Raw genomic sequence first — 21,933 nt, forward strand, 5'->3', positions numbered from 1 at the left:
AGAAGGGTATGCTTTCATCTTCAATCAATAAAATCCATGTTCTCTGGGTTGGTTTTCCCCTTAAAGGTGCTTATTGAATGTGATAATGAACCAAAGCCACCCCCAACAAATAATAATGGCAAATAACATACAACTTTTTAAACTTGAATAAAAAGTTGAGGCCATGCCTGGTAGCCATGCCTGGAAAAAAATGTTTTAATAAGTCCACTTTACACAGCATGTACATTTACAATATCGCCATGAAATTACTTTTTCAAATAAATCAAAAAACACCAAATAATTCGATAGCACTAAAGGCCCACTCCCAAAACACACAAAATACGTACAAGGTCTGTCCCCTATGTTTTCAATATTCAAGAAGTTCGTTCAGTTTTGAAGTCTCGTGGCATTTAAAAAAAATTTAAACACAAGAACAATTACCTTCCCACACTCTGTGGTTTTTTTTAGAAGATGCAGAGGCTAAAGTGTTGGCATTTTATAGCTAAGCCCACAGTCCATCCAAGCAAAGGTCAGTTCTCTCATTACTTATCCAATCCCCGTGTATCTTTATGGCAAAACATTAGCAATAGTATTCTGATCTTGAACCCTCATTTTTGAAGGTCATAGGAGAGTCTACGCTTGACCTAGAACAAAGCAATAACCTTTCTGATTCATCTGTGCGCTTTCGAGTCCAAAGCTCCCGTGCAGGATGGGGTCTGGGAGATGGAGTTTCAAACTGTATATAAGTCTCTTTTGCTAGGTCATCTTCCCTGATAGCCTTTGGCTTATACTGAAGCCTAAGAACTTTGTACAAGAGATAGAAAATCAGTGATAAAACAACCACGCAAGCAGCGCTACTCGCCACAATGAGAAAAGAAATTTGGGAGTTCGTCTTTTCATTCATTCTGTCAGTGGAGAAGGTGATACATTGGTCCGTCTTGGGAGGAATTCCTTTGGGACAGACACAAGCCACATACTGCATACCAGCCTCCAAACCATCTATTGTAATTTGTGATTCGCTGGAGTCGATGCTTAGTGGGATCATGTCCTCCTCACCATACTTGGAATACAGCACAGTAACAACAGTGTTCTTTGTAGCATTGATAGCCTTCCAGGTCAAGGTCACACTTTCATAGGTCTCGTTAACTACCTTGAGGTGTTTTATTATGATACCAGGCTCAGTGATGGCTGCAGTACTCAATAATGATATCTCTTTCTTGCTGGCACTGGCTGGTGGAAGTTTGTTTCTATCCATCACCACTTTTGAATTCCTTTTTCCATTAGGGAAAGACTTGGGGGGCTTTCTGCTGGTCTTCTTGGTGTTTGCTGATATTTCAGTGGTGATAGGTATAGTGGTAGAAGTGATGATGGGAGAAGAGAAAGAAGAAGTAGAGGAGATGGAGGAGGAGGAGGAAAAGGAGGAAGAAGAGGAAGAAACAGAGGAAGAAGAAAATGAAGAGGTGGCTGGAGAGGATGGAGATGTAGTTATGGGTGTAGTCTTTTCAACTGCATGCTTGGCCTCTTCCAGAGGCTGATCAACTCCAATTTTCTTTCCCGATTTTTGAGGGGGCACAGTAGTGGTGACAATGCCAACCACAGTAACGCTGACAATGGCTTCTGATGTTCCAGCCAGGTTTTTGGCCTTGCAGCTATAATCACCCGCATCCTTGTAAGAAATTCCAGTCAGGCTTATTATGGACCATTTGATTCCATCTCCTGGAGTCTCCTGAATTACTGAAAGGAAGAAAACCAGATGTTTATTGAGAGAGAATAGAGCCTCAACCAACTGAGAAGTAACCAGCTATCCATTCACAGAGACAGCTTCTTCTTGTGGGAATTTTTATCTCAATGCCTAGATTAACAGTATTTTCAAAATATTTTTTCACTGGGAAAAAACGAAACCCAATGTCATCATTTAAAGAGAAGGCAGAGGATAACATTTTTCTGGAATGGATCGTTCCTGGATCATATCCTATAAGTCCCAAATCCTTGGACTTAAATCTAATTTCTCCATGCTGATAAGCCTTGGATTCTTTGGGATTATTTTAGCAGACTAATAAATATGGTTCTTCAAAACAACCTGGTAAATAATAAGCCAAGTCTTACCATCCAAGACATGAAAAATCTGCACAAGACCTTACAAATCATGTTTGTTAGGAACACATTACCACTTTCAATTTTTCAAAATTTTGAGTAGCAATTTGACTTCTTTGGGCCTCAGTTTTCTCATCTGTAAAACGAGGGGATCAGACTTAATATCCTCTAAGGTTCCTTCAACTTTGCAGTTCTATGATTCTAATAACACATGAAGTGGTTGATTGTCCTTTGTTCTCAAAGAGGACCAAAATGACATCATTATGCTATAGTCAAGTTTCACTGCGTCCGACTGTGGCTGATCAAACCATTCCATGGCCTAAGAATTTATTTACTTTCACAATGTAAAACATCATCTACTTTTATTAATCATTTTCCATTATGTGAGCCAGATTTCAACGGATCTAAAAAGTTCAACAAAAAAGTTTAAAAATTAAAAATAAAAAAAATAAAAATAAAAATGTTCAACAAACATTACTCTACTTCTCACAGGGAACCTGCAAATACCATCCATGTGGAGAAACTGGGTTTACTTACCCACACAAGCAAAGCCAATATCTACTAGATTGATTTATATTAATTAATATAATAAAAAGGTATCAGTTTTGGTTTATAATGATTGATCCTCTAAGCATTTATAGCATAAATTTTCATTGTCTAGTGAGATGTGTGAAAACATCCAGGGAAAAAAAACAGCCTGTTCGGATAAAAAGAGAACTAGGGTTAGTCAGGAAACCTGGGTTCAGGTTCTGACGTTGTTTTTGATGGTATTGTTCCGTCGGGTCTGACTCTTACTGGTCCCATTTGAGTTTCTTTGCAAAGATACTGGAGTCGTTTGCCATTTCCTTCTTCAGCTCATTTTACAGATGAGGAAACTGAGGCAAACAGGGTTAAGTGACTTGCCCAGGGTGACACAGCCAGTAAGTGAGGCCAGATTTGAACACAGGAAGAGGAGTCCTCCTGAATCTAGCCCCAGCACTCTATCTACTGCACCACCTAGATGCCCTTAACTAACTGTGTTTCCTTGGGAAAATCACAGAATAGTGGAATTTTAGAGCTGAAATGGGCCTCAGAGGTCATTTAGTTCAACCCTTTCCAGGGCAGCTAGGTGGTGCCATAGTACACAGAGAGCCAGGGCTGGAGTCAGAAAGACTGCCAAGAAAGCCCCAAATGGGGTCACAAATTGTCAAACATGACTAAGATGAGCAAATAGCAGCAATTCCTGAAAAATCAACCCCACGTTGGGCCTCATTTTCTCATCTTTAAAATGAAGAGGCTAGACTGAATGAAAATGTTAATCACTTCTTTTCTAAACGGATCAAATGGAACATTTATCTCCAGAAGAGTAACTATGATGCTAGATAGGTTAACAAATTCATCCAAGGTCACCGAGGAAGCTGATGTCAGAACTAGAAAAGCAGCTTTGGTGTGTCAGTTCCAGGAACATTCTTGGTTTGGGACATCTACCAGTTCTGACAGGCCTCAGCACCATGTCAGTGGGCCTTTTATGCCCTTCAGTGACCAGGATGCCATAGAACATAATTTCCTCATCTTTTAAGGAAAGAATTAGCCTAACCTACATGGAAGAGATTTGGTGGGGAGGTGAAATATTGGTAGATATTGAGCCTATTACCTCCAATACATTCCCCATTTACTTGTCTTCAACAGTTTCAGAATATCTTTCTCAGATTAACTTGCTGGTCCCAAAATTCATGTTCAACCATGAAATTAAACTTTCAATTAAATTTTTGATTTAATTTAATTAATTTAAATTAATTAATTTAATTTAATTTAACTTTTTTAAACTCCACCCTTGAACTCTGGCCCATTTCTTAAGAATGGCTGAAAGAAAATAATTACCTGTAGAGTTAACTGGTAGGTTGTCTTCCCTGGTCCACATGAGCTGTGGTGTGGGGTACCCTGTGGCATCACAACGCAAAAGGACGTTGCTTCCCAGAGCTGATGTGATTTTGGTAGCCGAGGTCATCACTGATGGCTTTAGGCATTGTTCCAGCTCAGCCCTTTGAAATAAGATACCTGTGAGGCTCTCTGGTCCACTACAGACCAGCAAGGGATCCAGAAACACTACAGTGGGGTCTGCAACTTTGGACAACTCCATCACTTTGGAAATGTGGCAGTCACAGAACCATGGATTATCCTGTAAACCTTAAACAGAAAACATGAAAGGTAGAGGATGAGTACATCTTTCTGCCAGTATTGCCCAAGAACAAGACTGTTTTCATCTATGAGATGGCATGGAGTGATGGAAGGCAGGAAGGAAGTAAGGAAGGGAGGGAGGAAGGAAGGGACGGAACAAAGGAAGAAACAAGGGAAGGAAGGAAAGAAGGAAAGAAGGAAGGAAGGAGGGAAGGAAGGAAGGAGGGAATCAAAGGAAGGAACAAAGGAAGGAAGACAGGAAGGAGCTGCATTGACCAACTGGAACTGGCTAGTTGGGTCCCCAGTGGGGCAACTCCTACTACTCATAGATCGTTGTTTGTCCTTCATTCTCAGAGAGGACCATGACATCAAAAAGGTGATGTCATGACTTGCAAGTGAATTGGATTTAAGTGAGTCAGGGCCGTGCAAAGTCACCAGCCTCACTCTCTCCTCCAGAGTCATCTGGGTCCAATGGCAAGATATAGATCAGGATGACTGGAGATAGTCCCTACTAGGTTCTAAATGCCTTGAGGAGAGAAACTATGTCTTATTTCGTCTTTATGTCCCTAGCATTCAGCACAGTGCCTTGCACACAGTAGGCTCTTGCTCCATGTGTATTGAGAGTAAATGTATAAATGATTTGCAGAAACCATCACTATTACTAGAGAGAAAAAAAATTTTCAACATACATGTCTAACGTCAAAGTAATGGACAGGTAGGCAGTGCAGTGGATTGAGCACTGAGATGATATCAGGAAGGCTCATCTTCCAAGTTCATTTCTAGCCTCAGACGCTTACTGGCTATGTGACTCAGGGCAAGTCACTTAAAGCTGTTTGCCTCCGTTTCCTCATCTGTCAAATGACCTGAAGAAGGAATTGGCAAATCACTCTAGCATCTTTTCCAAAAAAAAAAAAACCCAAAAATGAGGTCATGGAGAGTCAGACATAACCAAACAACAGCAAATGGAGAATCAGAAGCTTCACCTCTATGGAAGGACAGTACATTCAATTGGATAAAGCCACAGGTGGGGAACCTGCAACCTTGAGACCACATGTGGCCCTATAGGTCCTGAAATGCGGCCCTTTGACTGAATCCAAACTTCACAGAATGAATTCTCTTAATAAAAGGATTTGTTGTGTGAAGCTTGGATTCAGTCAAAGGGCCACACTTGAGGACCTAGAAAGCCTCATGTGGCCTCAAGGCTGCAGGTTCCCCATCCTTGGATAAACCATTAATGAAAATATTTAATGATGTCATGTCCAAAAATCAACGAACAACACCAGCTGTGTATTTCCAGACTAATATGAGCCACTGATTAAAGAACATTCATCCACTTACTGGGAAGGATGGCCCCTCAGAACCAATCCTACTTATCTGTTGTGTCTGTCATGCATAAACTAATGGTCTAAAATAGATTATGTTAATTGTGTCTCTCCATCTACTAGGGTGGACCCTACACAAACTAGATCTTCATAAGCACAAGAAATCAATAGATTAATATTTAAAGACCATATCCAAAAGACAACCGTAAGAAAAGAGAAGACAATAATAAAAACATAAAACTGCCCAAAGAGAGACAGAAACGGAAAATGCATCAAATTAACCCGTACAATTAATAGGTGGGTTTTAACTCATTGTCTTTATCCATAGCAAATCTATTTTCTTCCTCAGAGGTTGTTGTTATTTACCCTTCTTGCTTGAAGAGGCCCAAAATGACATCATGATATCTGGGTCACGGTGTGAGAGTTAACAGGTTTATCATTTTATATGAATGCTTTTTGTCTTCTTTATCTAGAGGGGTTCTCTCTTTTTTTTTAAATAGTGAGGTTATATAACTTTTCTCAAGCTACCTTGAAAGGAGTATATCTTAGTCAATAGAATAATTAGAATATGGATTTCATGTCAAGCCAGTTTATCCCTTCTGGGGCCAAACTAAATAAAACTACTACTATTCCTGGAGTTTACTTTATTTACAAATAATGAAGGTAAACCATTAGCCTCTTAATTGTTTTAAAGAGTCTGAAAGGATTTGGTGATTTTCCTCCACTTCATTTCTGTAACATTGTAATATTTGCCTTCTAGAATCTGGAATTTTTCCAATAGACTTCACACATTCCACCATATTAATCAGTCCTATTTACAGGTCAGTGCCTGTAAACTTCATAAGGAGTGAGCAAATAGTAAGACTCTCTTATCACTTAGTTGTGTCTGAATTGTGAGCTGTGATCTGTAAGAATCCCAGGAAATGAATATATGGCATGCCTACCACGTTGAGCAGACCTCTAAGTTAAGATCCCAGAGAGCTATCCAGTCATTTATTTAAAAGAACAAGGTCTTTGGGTTGTTTGGGATTTTTTTTTTGTCAAGTTTTGAACATGTGAAATTTTCCAGAAAGAAGCACAAAGTGGGCATATAGCCAAACAAAAAAATAAAATCAAGATTCAAACCAACAAGGGTTCATCACCTCAGAAAAACGATTGACCAAGTGTCAGAAAAGGCTAATCCAGGGGGTAGCTAGATGGTGCCGTGGAGTCAGGAGGACCTGAGTTCAAATCCGGCCTCAGACACTTGACACTTACTAGCTGCATAACCTTGGGCAAGTCACTTAACCCCGATTGCCTTGCCAAAAGAAAAGGCTAGTCTACCTAGCCCATACTCTAAGGACACCTATGGATACAAGGATTATTTCTACCCCCTTCCTTGTTATGTCCTCTTGAGTTTTGTTACAGTTACCATTTGTCTTCCCATGTCAAGTTTATCACTCTCAATGTTATATTTGATTAATTGTATCTGGGTACTTTGCTCCTTCCCTCTCCGTTTTCAAAATGCTGTATCTCATTGTATCTTTACAACAGCCTTGTGGGAGAGAATCACAGAGTTACTATGAGGATCAAAGGAGGTAATATTGTAAAACATTCAGCACATAGTAGGCTCTTAATAAATGCTTATTTCCCTATTCCCATTTCAGAGTTGAAAGGAACCTCAGCAGCCGGTCCAGCCTGTACCCAAAATGAATCCCCACAACAACACAGCCAGAATGTGACTTCACACATGAACCTTTCCTTGGAGAACACTAGTGAAGGGCAGGTAGCCTGTGACCTCTGAGACAGCCTGAGTCACTTTGGGACACTTTTTCTAATTTTTAGAAATTTTTTCTAAGCCTAAATGTGATTCTTTGCAGCTTCTGCCCATTGTTTCTGGTTCTATTCTGTGAAGCTACATAGAACAAAGAATAATCGATGTTCCACATGACAGCCCTTCAAACACCTGAAAGGTTATCCTATCCTCCCTCTACCCTCATGTCATCTGACTAAATGTCAACTCCATCAAATGAACCTTAGCTTGCATGGACTCAAGGTCCTTTACCATCCTTGTTACCCTCCTCCCAGTGATCTCCAGCTTATCAAAGCCCTTCCTAAAATGTGCTAGCCAGGACCAAAGCCAAACCCCAGATGCGGTCTGACCAAAGCCTAGTGCCTCGAGACTATCAGTGCCTAGACCTGGAGGGTACCGTCTCTCCATGCAACCCAAGATCCCATTCATTCATTTGGAGGCTGCCATATTACACTGTTGACCTATGTTGAGCATGCACTAAGCACCACTCCCAAATCTTTTTCAGACAAGTGAACGATGTCTCCTTCCTCCTGTACTTAGGAAGTCAATTTCTTCTACCTAGATATAAGACTTTACCTTTATCCCCATTAAATTTCCTCTTCTTATATTTGGCCCAACGCTCTAGTCCTGGGTTGTTTTTTTTAATATCATTCCTTTAAAATAGTGAACAAAACAAAAAGAAAAAAAGGCTTAGTAGAGTTATGGTAAAACTAATAACAGGACCCGGGGGCAGGCTCAGGTTGCTGGATGGACACAGACCTTTTTGAATTCTAATTATTATCCAGAGTGTTGGTTACCACCTTCCAGCACTATGTCATCTGTAAGTCTGATAAAAAGGCCATCAATGGCTTTATCCATGTCACTGATAAAAATGTTTAACAGCACAGAGCCAAGAAAATCCCTAGGGGATTGCTGGAGACCACCTGCCAAACTCACATAGAACCATCCATAAATGCTTTTTTGAGTCGAGTCATTTAAGCAATCCTGAAACTATCCAACTGTTTTATCATCTAGTGCAAATGGATCCATTTTATCTGCCAGAAGAACATGAGATGCTTTATCAAAAACTTTGCTAAACTCTACCCTCATCTACTGTATAGTAAATAATAATAATAATATCAGTCTAGTCCAGGGGTAGGGAACCTGCGACCTCGAGGCTACATGTGGCCCTCTAGGTCCTCAAGGGGGCCTTTTAACTGAATCCAAACTTCATGGAACAAATGATTTGTTTTAGTGACGTTTGGGCCACACTTAAGGACCTAGAGAGCCCCATGTGGCTTCAAGGCCACAGGTTCCCCACTGATATGTGTTTCATAAGACATGCTGGTTTTTTGTGACTACTGTTGCCTTTTCTAGTCTCACTGGCTCTTTAATAAAACGTTTTAGAATTTCGCTGGCAGCAGCCAGGTGCTACACATGGATAGAGTACTAGAGTCTGAAATCATGAAGATCTGAGTTCAAATGCAACCTCAGACACTTAGTAGCTGTGTGACCCTGGGCAAGTCACTTAAAAAAAAAAGTCTGCCTGCCTCAGTTTCCCCAACTGTAAATGAGGATAATAACACCACCTACCTCACAAGTCTGTTACAAGGACCCATTGAGATAATATCTGTAAAGTGCTTAACACAGTGCCTGGCATATAGTGGGTAATACGTAAATGCTTATGCCCTTCCCCATCTTCCCAGGAATCAAAGTGAAGCTTAGAATCACAGATCATATCATCATTCATTCCAAACTGTAGAGTTACATTATATCATATTACCATCTAGGAGAAATTATATAATTATGTACTGTTCACTGGCCTATAGTCTATAGATACCATTCTCTTCCCTTTTTTGAAAATAGACATATTTGTTCTTCTTCAGTCTACGGTACTTCTCCCATCCTCCAATATCTTTCAAATTCTCACCCTGGGTTCTTGCAGTATCAAAGGGCATAGTTCATCTGCACCAAGTAAATTGAATTCACTGAGAATGGCTAAGCATTTGCTTAACTATCACCTCACATATCCTGGGCACATTCGTAGCTCTGTCCTTTTTGGTCCAAAGGTCATTCTCTTGGCAGAGAAAACAACAACTAAGCAGCAGCGGGGAAAGTAATATTTTACCAATAAAGACCGAGGTGAAATTATTTGCTTAAGGTATTTTGATAGGCAGCTAGGTGGTAGAGGGGTTAGAGCACCATGCCTAGAATCAGAAGATCTGAATTTAAATCTGGTCTCAGACACTCACTAGCTGTGTGACCCTGGGAAAGTCATTTAACTGCTGCCTGCCTCAATTTCCCCAACTGTAAAAATAAGGATCATAATAGCACCTATACAGATGAGAAAATACATGTAAAGTGCTTAGCATAGTGCCTGGCACACAGTAGGTACTTAATAAAGGCTTGTTTCTTCCCTCTTCTATGATCACAGAACAAGTTAGTGACAAAATCCAAAAGTCTTCTTGCCTTCCAATCCAATAATCATCCCATTCCTCCACATTGCTCCACTAGGAAATATACAGATATGGATAACACAGTTACTTTAGTTGAATTAAAATAACTTTATGAAAACATAACTTACTCTAGTTGTATTAAAATAATTTTATGAAAATATAATTTCAAAAAATTTTAAGCATAAAATGGATATGTTACATACGATGTTATATAATACATATTCATTTTCATTGAATGAATATACATTTGTTTCATTGATATATTGATACATCCATTTTTATTTAATGAATATATAATATGATAAATGAATATAAAATATATTCATTTCAAAATTACAAAGCATAAATGAATATATAAAGGAACATGTTAATATTATATGTAATGTTATGTATATGTTTCACGCTTTGAAATTTTGAAATGCTATATTACATAAAATTATTTTAAAGCAACTGAGGGAATCCACAATTTGAAAACTCTTGCAAAATAAAAAGATGAAAAAACCAAGTAGCCCCCCACAAAAAATGAGGTATCTCTGCATGCTTGCCCTGAAATGACTCTTGCAAGTGGTGACTTTTTTTCAATTAAGTATACACCAGAGCAACTGGAGATTGATAACAATCTCCCAGGGTTTTTTCCCCTGAAGGGAAAAAGGTACCAGCCACTCTGAAGCTAATCTGTTAGCAGCTCTGCATTCATTTAAAACAGCAAACCAACCACAATTGAAGCAATTGGGATAAATTAATTTATTTTGCCTTGGTATCCTTGAACAGAGGCCAATAAATGCAAATTAAAGTATTCCATTATTTTCTGAAAACTCCCTGCCAGCTTTTGTTTTCCTAAGAAGCTGTACTATGTTCCTTAAAGGTAGAGATTGGTTCATGTCCCTTTGTACTTAATAACCTCACCTCCCGACACAGTGCCTGCCACGTAGTAGGCACAAATAATAAGGGTTTGTTGATTGACTGATTGTTCAACAGCATAAGGGACAATGCTTAACATTAAATATGTATTTGTATGTGTAATTATATATATACACAATTATTATATATTATATATACATTATACATAATTATATATAGTATACATGTAAATAATATATATACCATGTATGGTATATATACTGTATATTATATGGTATATATCATATATATTATACATAATTACATATACATGTGTACATATATGTATGTGTCTGTATACATGTAGATGTAGATGCGTGCATACATAAATTTCTATATTCCTTGCTACAGAGATACTTATAGCTGGGTGGCAGGCAGATGGCCCAGTAGATAGAACATTGGACTTCAAGTCAGGAAGACTTGAGTTCAAATCCAACCTCAGATATTTACTATCTGCAAAACAGGGATACTAATAGTACCTATCTTCAAAGACTGTTGTGAAGATAATATTTATAATGCGCTTTGCAAACCCGAGAACACCATATAAATTAATGGGAAAGAGATCATATTTATGGAATGAAAGGAAACAAGCATTTGTTAAGTACCTACTACATGCCAGGCATTTGAGCCTCATAGCAACCCTGAGAAGTGGGGGCTATTATTATCCCCATTTTACAGTTAAGAAAACTGAGGTAGGCAGACATTAAGTGACTTACCCAAGGACAGAGAGCTAGTAAGTGTCTGAGGTCACATTTGAACTCAGGTCTGCCTAACTCCAGGATCAGCACTCTCTGTACCCAGCTGCCTCTGGGAAAAGGCTCCAATAAAAATCCTAAGGAAAGTATACCCTAGGGGCAGCTAGGTGGCTCAGTGAGTAGAGCACTGGCCCTGGAGTCAGGAGGACCTGAGTTCAAATGCGGCCTCAGACACTTGACACGTGTACTAGCTGTGTGACCTTGGGCAAGTCACTTAAGCCCAATTACCCTGCCTCCCCCCCCTCCAGAAAAAAAAAGTATATCCTAAATATATCCTTCCTTCCCAATACCCACACAGCATTAACAACGTAAATAAAATGCTATTCTTTACAAATTTGGTGGCATAAATGGGTGCTTTAGGGTCAGATATAGGGAACTAGGGAAAGTTACTTGTAATGCAAAGCTAACACTGTCTAGTAATTTAAACACATATTTACAAATAGCATGCATTTTTATTGAGAAAGTCATAAAAGCTAGGTATCTTTATTGGATCAGGGTTTTACTGATTTTATGCAACAGAAACAGAATCATTGAAGAGGTCCAACGAAGAGAGAAAATACCAAGGGTTTTTTTAATCTTATTCTAATTGATAACTCTTGTTTTGCATCATATTCATTTCCTGTCCCTTGCCCAGAGAGCCAAAGGCTTAACGTATTTTAATTGAATCATTGGTTGAAAGAGTTCAATAGTATGGATGCTTCCTTGGGGAAAAAAATCGTAATATACTATCAGCAAACATTCTGTCAACAATCATTTATGCAATGGGATTAGTGATAGTGATATTAAAATACTGGGCCCCCCCCCCGTTGGTCCATGCCTGTAATCCCTAAATACAGGGAAGGTTGAGATTGGTGGATTGCTTCAGTTCAGGAATTGTGAGCTGCAGTGGGCTGAGCCCCTCAAGTGCCCACACTAAGTCCCAAACCATTATGGTGGGCAGTAGGGGGCAGCAGATTGCTAAAGGTGGTGCAAATTAGCCCGCGTTGGAAAAATGTTTAAGTACCAGAAATGCTCTGTAATGAATGGTCCTTTTAGTGACCCATGTATTTCCAACCTGGGCAAGGTAGGGAGATCTAAGCACAAATAACCAGATGAAAAAAAATTGATGAATAAAATACAGACAGAGGACAGTGAAAACCAGTCCCTGCCCCCAAGAAATTCATAGTCTAATAGGAAAAACAATATCGAAACAACTATGTACATAGAAGAGATATACAGGGTAAATTGGAGGTTATCTCAAAGACAACCTAGGACTAGGAAGATGATAGTACCCTCAACAGTAACAGGGAAGTTTGGGAAGAGGGGAGGATTTTGGGGGGAAAGATAATGACTTCTGACTTGGACACATGGAGTTTAAGATGCCTATGGGACATAGGCAGCCAGGTGACTCGGTGGATAGAATGCTGGGCCTGGAGTCAAAAAGACGTGAATTCAAATCCAGCCTCAGACACTTACTAGCTGGGAGTCTGGGCAAGTCATTTAACCCTGTTTGCCTCAGTTTCTTCATCTGTAAAATGAGCTAGAGAAGGAAATGCAAACTGCCCCAGCATCTCTGCCAAGAAAACCCCCATGGACAGTGTTAGCATGGAATGATCCATAGGGTCAACAAAGATTTGGACATGACTGAACAACTGACAGCCTCAACATGGGACATCCAGTTGTCCAATAGGCAATTAGCAATTTGAGACTGGAGGCCAGGGAAGAAATTAGGGCTGGCTAAATAGATCTGAGAATCATAGGACATCTATTCAAAATTTGAAACCAATGCCCAAACAACATTCAGTGACTTGTGGAAATGCCCTTTACATCATGCCTTTTTAATTAACTAGCCACACATTTTGCAGATGATCATTTGGCAAACGGAAATACTAAAATCCTCCACGATTCCTCTTCACCTTCCTATAAATAGCTGACATCCCTATAGTGCTTTTTCCTTGACAAAGTGCTTTCCCTCACATTAACCTGGTGAGGTAGGCACCCTAAGGATTATTATCCCATTTACAGATGATCAAGCTGAGACCACATGATTTTCCCACGGCCATGTGGCTAGTAAAGGATGGAGAAGTGTCCAAACCTGTATCTTCAAGTCTAGGGTTCTTTCTATATCCTCTGCCTTTCACAGATTAACATTCTAAGGAAGGAAGAAGAATAAGCACATGAAACATACCAAAAAACCCTAAAGAAATACATAAAATACTTATAAAGAGGTTTCTACGAGAGATTTATTAAATTATACATATATGTATATATACATATATATAAAATTAAATATGACTTAACGAATATCATAGAGTAGCCATGTACTTAGCTTTGGCCAATAAATAGCCACCTGGATAAGCTAAAGAGGCAAAGCAAGCTAGTGGTCCTATTGCTATGATCCTCTTCAAGTTCATGAGAATTTGAAAGGAGTTTCCTTTTGCTGTTTTCCCCCATACCCCAAAGGCTCAGAAAGTCACTTGCCAAAAGGAATGCTTAAAGAAACCAGAGCAAAAACTAAAGCTTCCTAAGAGCAGCTTAAGACTTTATCTTTGTCTTGCTTCTATCTAACATAGGTCCTTTGGACAGCTAGGTTGTACAGAGGACAGAGTGTCAGGCCTGGAATCAGGAAGACCCATCTTCCGAAGTTCAAATCTGGCCTTAGACACTTCCTGGTTGTGTGACCCTGGGAAAGTCACTTAACCCTTTTTGCCTCAGTTTCCTCATCTATAAAACGAGCTAGAGAAGGAAATGGCAAACCACTCTAGTATCTTTGCCAAGAAAAGTCCAAATGGGGTCACCAAGAGTCAGACACAACTAAAACGACTCCACAGCAACAAAAATAATACATAATAAGCAAAATGTTTGTTGAATTGAAAAGGAACTGAGGTCACTGCTTATTACTGGATTTGGAGGTAGAAGACCTGGGTTAAAATCCTTATTCTCTGACACTTACTGGCTACATGACCTTCCTTATCTGTAAAATAAAGAGTGAACTAGATTTCCTCTAGGGTCCTTTCTAGCTCAGAATTTACGATCTTGTCACTAGTGTTGGGAGAGGGTTGGGCTGGTGGAAATGTTGGTGAGCTATCCAGAACTCAGATGTCCTACAGGGGCCTTCTAAGAGCAGATGCTGCTTAGTCCTTGAGGTGACACGGTCAAAGAGACTTTTCCCATACTGTGTAGCATGTGAGTAGAGTATCATAATAGATCATAGAGTATCATAACTAATAATACTAATAATAGTCACCAGCATTGTGCATGATCTTCTGTTTGCGGATGATTGTGCACTCAATGCAGTCTCTGAAGCTGAGATGCAACAAAACATGGTTCAGTTCTCTGCTGCTTGTGCTGATTTTGGCCTAACAATTAACACCAAGAAAACACAGGTGCTCCATCAGCCACCACCACACCATCCATACTTGGAACCATCAGTTACAGCAAATGGAGACATTTGGAACACTGTGGATAAGTTCACTTTCCAGGGATGTACACATTCATAATGAGGTTGACGCACTCATTGCCAGAGCTTGAAGGCTCCGAAGGAAAGTATGGGAGAGAAGAGGTATTAGACTGACTACCAAACTGAAGGTCTACAGAGCTGTTGTGCTGACCTCATTGTTGTATGTCTGTGAAACCTGGACAGTCTACCAGTGCCATGCCAGGAAATTGAATCACTTCCATTTTAATGTAACACTTTGAGAAAGTTTTATAAAAACTTAAAAAAAATTTTTCATTTTTTAAAATTTTTAAAAATAAATTTAAAAAATAAAAAAGTTTTATGCATGCTATCGTACTTGGATCCTTACAACAACCCTGTGAAATGAGGGACATTAATATCTCTATTTTACAAATAAGAAACTGAGTCTAAGTGACTTGCCCAGAATGACACAACTATTAAATGCCTGAGTCAGGATTCAAACTCAAGCCTTTCTTATCACAAGTCCAGTGCTCTAACCAGAACACCAAATTAAAACCACACTACTATTAATGGTAGTACCTGGCATTCAGAGCCATCATCTGTGAGTGAAAAAGAAACAAAGAAACTGGTGTGCTTACCTAATATGATTCTTGATGGTGGAAGGCCCATGCCCCTAGATCCTAAATCTGCTGAGAAGTGGGTCCAGGTGTCCAAGAGGTCAGGGGGCAGAGTGGTGAGTCTGTTGCTTGATACATCGAGGTAGGTGAGATTCTTCAGGTACCTGGTGGCCTCAGCTGGTACGCTGCTTATTCTGTTGTTGTGTAAGTCCAAGGTTCGTAAATTGGGCATCTCCAACAGAGATTCCCAAGGGAAAGCGGTCAACAAATTGCCATCCAAATGCAGCTCATGCAGATGCTTCAGGTTGTAAAAGCTGCCGGTGTCAATGCTGGCCACGGAGTTGTAAGTCACCCAGAGGTACTTGAGCTCTACCAGGTAGTAGAAGGCCTCAGTGGGGATCCTGCGGATGACAGTCTTTTCTATTCGGAGCTTCATTGTGTCCACAGGAACATTCGTAGGAAGCTCATACATATCTGGATCATTGCACAACACCAACCTAAAGGCAGCCATGGCAGGATCAACAAATGGAAAGAGACTTACATCCTCAAATGCCAATTTTGGGGGTTCTTTGTCCAATGATACTGTCATTAAAGTGACCTACCTTTACAGGGGCATTAACTTGAAGTAACGATATAGGTTCAAGATATAGGTTCACTACTTTAAATAAGTGTTTCAAGTATAATACTGTGGAGGGTTGAGGGGGTTTTTGAGTTCACCATTGATTTATTAAAATCTATTCTATGTTCTTTGTTATACTATAAGCTATAACAATAAAAAATACGCTACAAGTTCTAATTTCAACCCTACCAGTAATGCACTGCACCCTAAAAGTGTTGAAATAATTTACTCACATATGTTAACCAGGGATAGAGAGACATTATCTCAGGGTTTAAATCAGGAGGGATGGCAGGTTTCAGAACACAGAGTCATACTTTGGAAATCCTAGGTCATATAGAACAGAGGTGTCAAATATGCAGCCTGGGAGCCCCATAAAGCCCAAAACATTCCCCAGTTGCTGCCCAGTCAGATATATAATATGATATGATATATATTAATATATTATATTATTATAATTGTCATACATATATTACATAATAAATCAGACTAAAATGTAGTTCCTATCTCATTTTAATATTTTGATGTATGAATTATATACACACATATATACGTATATATGTGCATATGTCTATATATATGTATGTGTGCATGTGTGTGTTTATGTGTATATATATATATATGTATGTATATATAGGTGTATGCGTGTGTGTGTGTGTGTATGTGTGTGTGTGTAAACACACGTGACTTTCTAAGTCAGTATGTGACCCATTGTTGTTCAGTTATTTCTGATTCTTCATGACCCCATTTGGGGTTGTCTTAGGAAAGATGCTGGAGCGGTTTGCCATCTTCTTTTCTAGCTCATTTTACAGATGAGGAAACTGAGACAAACAGGGTTAAGTGACTTGCCCTGGGTCACAGAGCCAGTGTCAGAATGTCAGAGGCCAGATTTGAGCTGGTCTTCCTGACTCCAGGCCTGAGGCTCTATCCACTGTGCCAGCTAGCTGCCCTAATGTGGCCCACAAGGATCCTCATATACAATTTAGTGACATGCCCCTCCCCATTTCTATTTGAGTTTGACATCACTGATGTAGAGGACAGAACACTAGGTTTTAAGTCAGGAAGACATAGGTTAGAATCCTGCCTCAGACACTTACAACCCCTTTGGACTTCTCCACCAGGCCCCTGCCTCAGCTACCTCCACCCACTCCCCACATCACCTTCCTTTCGTATACAGTCTTCTCCCATTAGACTGTAACTTTCTGAGGGCAAGGACTGTCTTTCTTTCTCATATTTGTATCCCCAGCACTTAGCATAGTACCTAGCACATTGTAGGTACTTAATAAATGTCAAGTCTCAGGCCCTCTTGCTCTAGCTTCATTTCTTTACCACGAGATGTCCAACTCCGAGAGAGGCAACATGGTTTCATGACTAGAGAACCAGCCTGAATTCAACAAGATCTGTGGTCAAGTCCAGTTTGGGACATGTACTGGCCATGCAACTCTGGGTTGGGTACCCTAGGCCAGGGCATTTTAAAATGTAAAAACCATACTCAGCTCATGGGCTGCAGTTTGCTGACCCCTGTGCTAGGCAACTTTCTAGGACAGGAGTGGAGAACTTGCGGCCTTGAGGCCAAATGTGGCCTTCTAGGCCCTCGAGTGTGGCCCTTTGACTGAATCCAAACCAGGGGTGGGGAACCTGCCAAGGCCACATGTGGCCCTCTAGGTCCTTAAGTGCAGATTCAATCAAAGGACCGCACTTGAGGGCCACACGTGGTCTCAAGGCCACAGATTCCCTCCCCCTCCCCCATGCAGATGAAATCACAGGTCCAAAACCCTCTCCCCAAAAAAAGAAAAGGAAAAATTGCCTTGATCAGAATCATATACGCCAATGAAATTGCAAGTCTGATACAAAAATGCATACATTTACATATGTATACATATACAAAATGTGTGTGTTTTAATGGGTTCAGCTCGATTTAAATCTTTGATAAACTTATTCAATAAGAAATATTCTCATCTAGTTAGTATTTTGACATACTTTAACTGGGGGTAGGGCTTTAGCTCACCCCAGAGGTGGAGTGATTTGGTTGATTTACCTTTATATATGTTTGGAGGGAGAAAGGGAAGGGGGAGGAGGAGAAGGAAGGGGGAAAGGAGGGAAGGGAAGGGGAGAGATTGAGAGAGCAAGAAAAATTATATATGTATATAGATATACACACACATATATAATTGATTTATTCAATCAAGTTCTGTGTGTATAAATATACATGTGTAAAAAACATACAGGTGTCTGAAAAGTCTTAATGCAGTGTTAAGTTTTAATAGACTAAGACTGCACTAAGACTTTTGAAACACACCGTGTATATGGAATGGGGAAAGGAAAGGAAGAGTATAAGCATTTATATCATGCCTACTGTGTGCCAGGCAGTGTTTTATAAATATCGTCTTATTTGATCTTCCCCCAAACCTTCAAGTTACATTCTGCTATTATCAGCATTTAATAGTTGTAGAAACTGAGGCAAACAGAGGTTAATAGACTTATCCAGGGTCATGCAAGTAGTAAATGCCTGAGGTCATATTTGAACTCATGTCTTCCTGATTCCAAGTCCATCATGCCATTTAGCTGCTGAAAGAAAGGGGAGTAGGAGAGAGGAAAGAGGGGGAGAGAGGAATGAGAAAGAGAAAGGGAGGGGTAGAGAGACAGACAAACAGAGACAGAGAGAGTGAATGGAGAAGGGCTGACTGCATACTATCAGGTCTCTTTTTTTTTTCAAACTATATCTACTCATAAAAAAGAACAAATTTTAAGACAGTTTTGAAAATTCTGAGAAAGAGGATAAAAACCATTCTTCTACTACTCTTAATCATAATGCAGTACTGCATAAAATGCAAAAAAAAAAAAAAAAAACAAAGCAAAACCCATTAACAAACATCACTGAACTGAAAGCAAATGTTGCTTTGTGTCTCCACACTGCTGGGTGGAAGGCAAGAGAGACATTTGTAATAAGGTCAAAGAAAACACCATAATAACAATAATCAGATTCACATTTATGTAAGACTAAAGTTTACAAAGCACTTCTCTCACAAAACCCTGAGAGTGAGGAAGCGCAAGTTGGATTTTCTCCAGAGGTCGTGATCACACAGCTAGTAAGTACTATAGAGGGATTCATTGGGACACAGGCCTCCTGACTCCGCTTCCTGAACTTGTTAAAACTAGGCATCCTCCTCACTCTGGGCTCAATTTCAGCCTCAAACTGAGAGCCCCAGAGATTTTTGGCTTTTAACAGGTTTTTGGTAGGCATCACCAGTATGCAAACTGGTACATTACTGGGCAGGGGGAAAAAAAAGGAAGACGGGCACTGATTTTTATAGGTGGGTAGGGGTGAGTGATTAATGACTGTTCTGCATCCCCGCACCCACTAAAGTTAATTTTGGTCATGCTGTTCCACAGCCTCCTCAGGTAAATAAAACTGACTGGTTGGAATTTATGGAATAGCTATCATAGCCTATTCAGAAATGTTTCTGTTTCACGCTTCCAACCATAAATTGATTGATTCTATCCTGTTACTCATGATTGTTTTTAGAACTCCACGGTTCAGCTCCCTTAAGGAAAGACAAGAGGCAAAGTAAGACAGTCTCAGATTTTCCTTGTGGCATGATCCCCCTTGCCTCACCTGTTTCCCCATATAAGTTTTTGTCACTTACAACATTTAGCAGATTCTCTGAAAAAGTATCAGGGCCCGTTCTATTTAGAACCAGAATGCTTGTCTAGTTCCATGGGAGATGCCCCTTTTTGGTAAAGGTTCACGCTTCATACTGTCATTAAATAGATTGGAAGGTAGGTGGCAAAGGGGATAGAATGCTGGGCCTAGGGTCAGGAAGTCCTGAATTCAAATTCAACCTCAGACACTTATTGGTTGTGTGACTCTATGTAAGTCACTTAACCTCTATTTACCTCATTTTCCTCATCTGTAAATGGGGGTAATACTAGCACTTACCTCCCAGAGTTATTGTGTGAATCAAATGAGATAATAATTGTAAAGCACTTAACAGTGCCTAGCACATAGTAGGCACTTAACAAATGCTTGTTTTCTTCCCTTTCCCCTTGGGCGAGACTCAGTTGATCAGGATATCCGTTGATTAAACCACTACCTCATTAGGAATACGAATAACATTTGGCATTTTTAAAGATTTCTAATACGATCCCAACATCTGTTTAAAGTAAATATTCTCTAACAACATGTTAATTAAGCAACCTACAAGTCCTTACCTTGGGTCTGCAGCACAGAAGTCAATATATTTTTAAAGCTGCATTTTTAAATCCCATTTAGACTAAGAGAGGAAATTATACATCCTTCTCAAATTTTTAATTTTTAAGAAGTCTCCTATGAGCTGTTTGCCTTAGTTTCCTCAAGTGCAAAGTGGGAGATAATAACAGCACCTACTTCTCAGGGTTGTTGTGAGGACCAAATGAGATAGTAAGTGGAAAACGCTCAGCACAGGACCTGGCACATAGGAAGCACTATATAAATGTTAGCTATCATCATCATCATCTCCCTCTCTTCCTCACAATACCTCCTGGGTGTCATAATCACTACTACACAACATGAAACCCAAACCAGGTTCACTTTTCTGTGGATAAGCTAGAATTGGTATGTAGGCACTAATCTTCCTTATGCTTGCTGGGCTCTCCCCTAATGCCAAGATTTACCTGTGTGCTTAAGGAAACCATTCCACTTCCCAAAGAAAACAAAAATGTTCTGCCTATGAATAGTCTGGGGAAAATAGGTCAAATCAGAGTGTGTTCTGTGGTTTCCTAAGACTTGAAGATGTTTTAAGAGCTTGGACACTGAACAAAAACAGGAAAGGCTGAGTAAATATTATTTGTCAGCAAATAATCATAAAGCGGTAAGTTATAGCTCCAGCAGGTTAAACCTCCCCTCTCTGGCTGCTGATAAAAATATAATTGCTTCTTGTCACTGCCATAGTAGAAGAGACTCTATTACGCTATTGTCAGTCTACATCTACTGCATACCTTGAGCCGGTACCATCACTTCTACTGGGGGAATCACAGGTGCATTGCGAAGGACACGACGTGCTCACTCCTTCAAAAATGCTAAACATGAGGCCCAAATAAGCCAGTAGATGCATCCCTTCTTTTAAAGTATATTAGAACAAAAGCTAAAAACCAAACCCCAAGCATTCAGGAGCCTGTGTGTACGCATCTGGATGTCCATTTAGTCAGAGCAGATTACAAAGGATTAGCTGAGATCTGTAGTTACTTAACCTTCAAATGTATCTCACAAGGGATCAGTTGAGCTAGCCTGTCGTATATAGCTTCGGCAAAGTAACATATTCTAAGGGAAAAGAAAATAAATTGCTCATCAGGAAAATGTTGATAGCAGTATATACGGAGATTTGGAAAGGAATACATATTTTTAATTAATTTTATTAATTATTTTAATTATTATTAATTTAATTATTACTAATTATTTATTATTTTTAGTTTTCAACATTCACTTTGGTAAGATTTTGAGTTCTAATTTTCCCCCTCCATCCACTCCTTCCTCCCTAAAACGGCATGCAATCTGATACAGGCTATACAAATACCTATTTTTAAGCCCCTTTCCAGTGAAAGAGGGTTGCAATTTGAAGTATTTATTCAATGCTAAAAATTTTTCAGATTTCATTGCTTGGACTCTATTTTAGATTATCTCTATGTCTCGTTACAAAATGTATTCACTTTATATATGACTCTGAAAGAGATTATAAAGCTGAATTTAAAAAGCACAAGTGAATACAATTTTGTTACTGTTGTTGTTGTGATAATGTTAACAATGTTGCCACCTACTGGTTAGCAATAGTTTAGCAGGTGCCCAGGAGATGAAATAGATCAATCCTGAGTTATACAATTACAACAGGAAGAT

At 39.5% G+C, this 21,933-nt stretch overlaps 1 protein-coding gene across 1 annotated transcript; it reads right to left on the reverse strand.

Annotated features, from left to right (window-relative positions):
* Nucleotides 1-559: 559 nt before the first annotated feature.
* Nucleotides 560-21,157, reverse strand: LRIT3 (leucine rich repeat, Ig-like and transmembrane domains 3). Its single transcript, XM_036762504.1, has 4 exons — nucleotides 21,042-21,157; nucleotides 15,470-15,945; nucleotides 3,934-4,239; nucleotides 560-1,713 (listed from the first exon to the last, which is right to left on the reverse strand). The coding sequence occupies exons 1-4, from the start codon at nucleotides 21,155-21,157 to the stop codon at nucleotides 560-562; spliced, it is 2,052 nt and encodes a 683-aa protein (XP_036618399.1).
* Between the last annotated feature and the right edge of the window lie 776 nt (nucleotides 21,158-21,933).

Source organism: Trichosurus vulpecula, chromosome 6, assembly GCF_011100635.1.
Source record: "Trichosurus vulpecula isolate mTriVul1 chromosome 6, mTriVul1.pri, whole genome shotgun sequence".
NCBI classification, from domain to species: Eukaryota; Metazoa; Chordata; class Mammalia; order Diprotodontia; family Phalangeridae; genus Trichosurus; species Trichosurus vulpecula.

What these genes read in the sequence shown, in the direction of transcription:
- LRIT3 (XM_036762504.1), bottom strand. Translation starts at nt 21,157, where the DNA reads ATGCATCTACTGGCTTATTTGGGCCTCATGTTTAGCATTTTTGAAGGA. An exon ending in AGTGATGGTACCGGCTCAAG is followed by an intron (nt 15,946 to 21,041) that starts GTATGCAGTAGA and finishes GGCTGCCTTTAG; the next exon opens with GTTGGTGTTGTGCAATGATC. An exon ending in ACCATCAAGAATCATATTAG is followed by an intron (nt 4,240 to 15,469) that starts GTAAGCACACCA and finishes TTTCTGTTTAAG; the next exon opens with GTTTACAGGATAATCCATGG.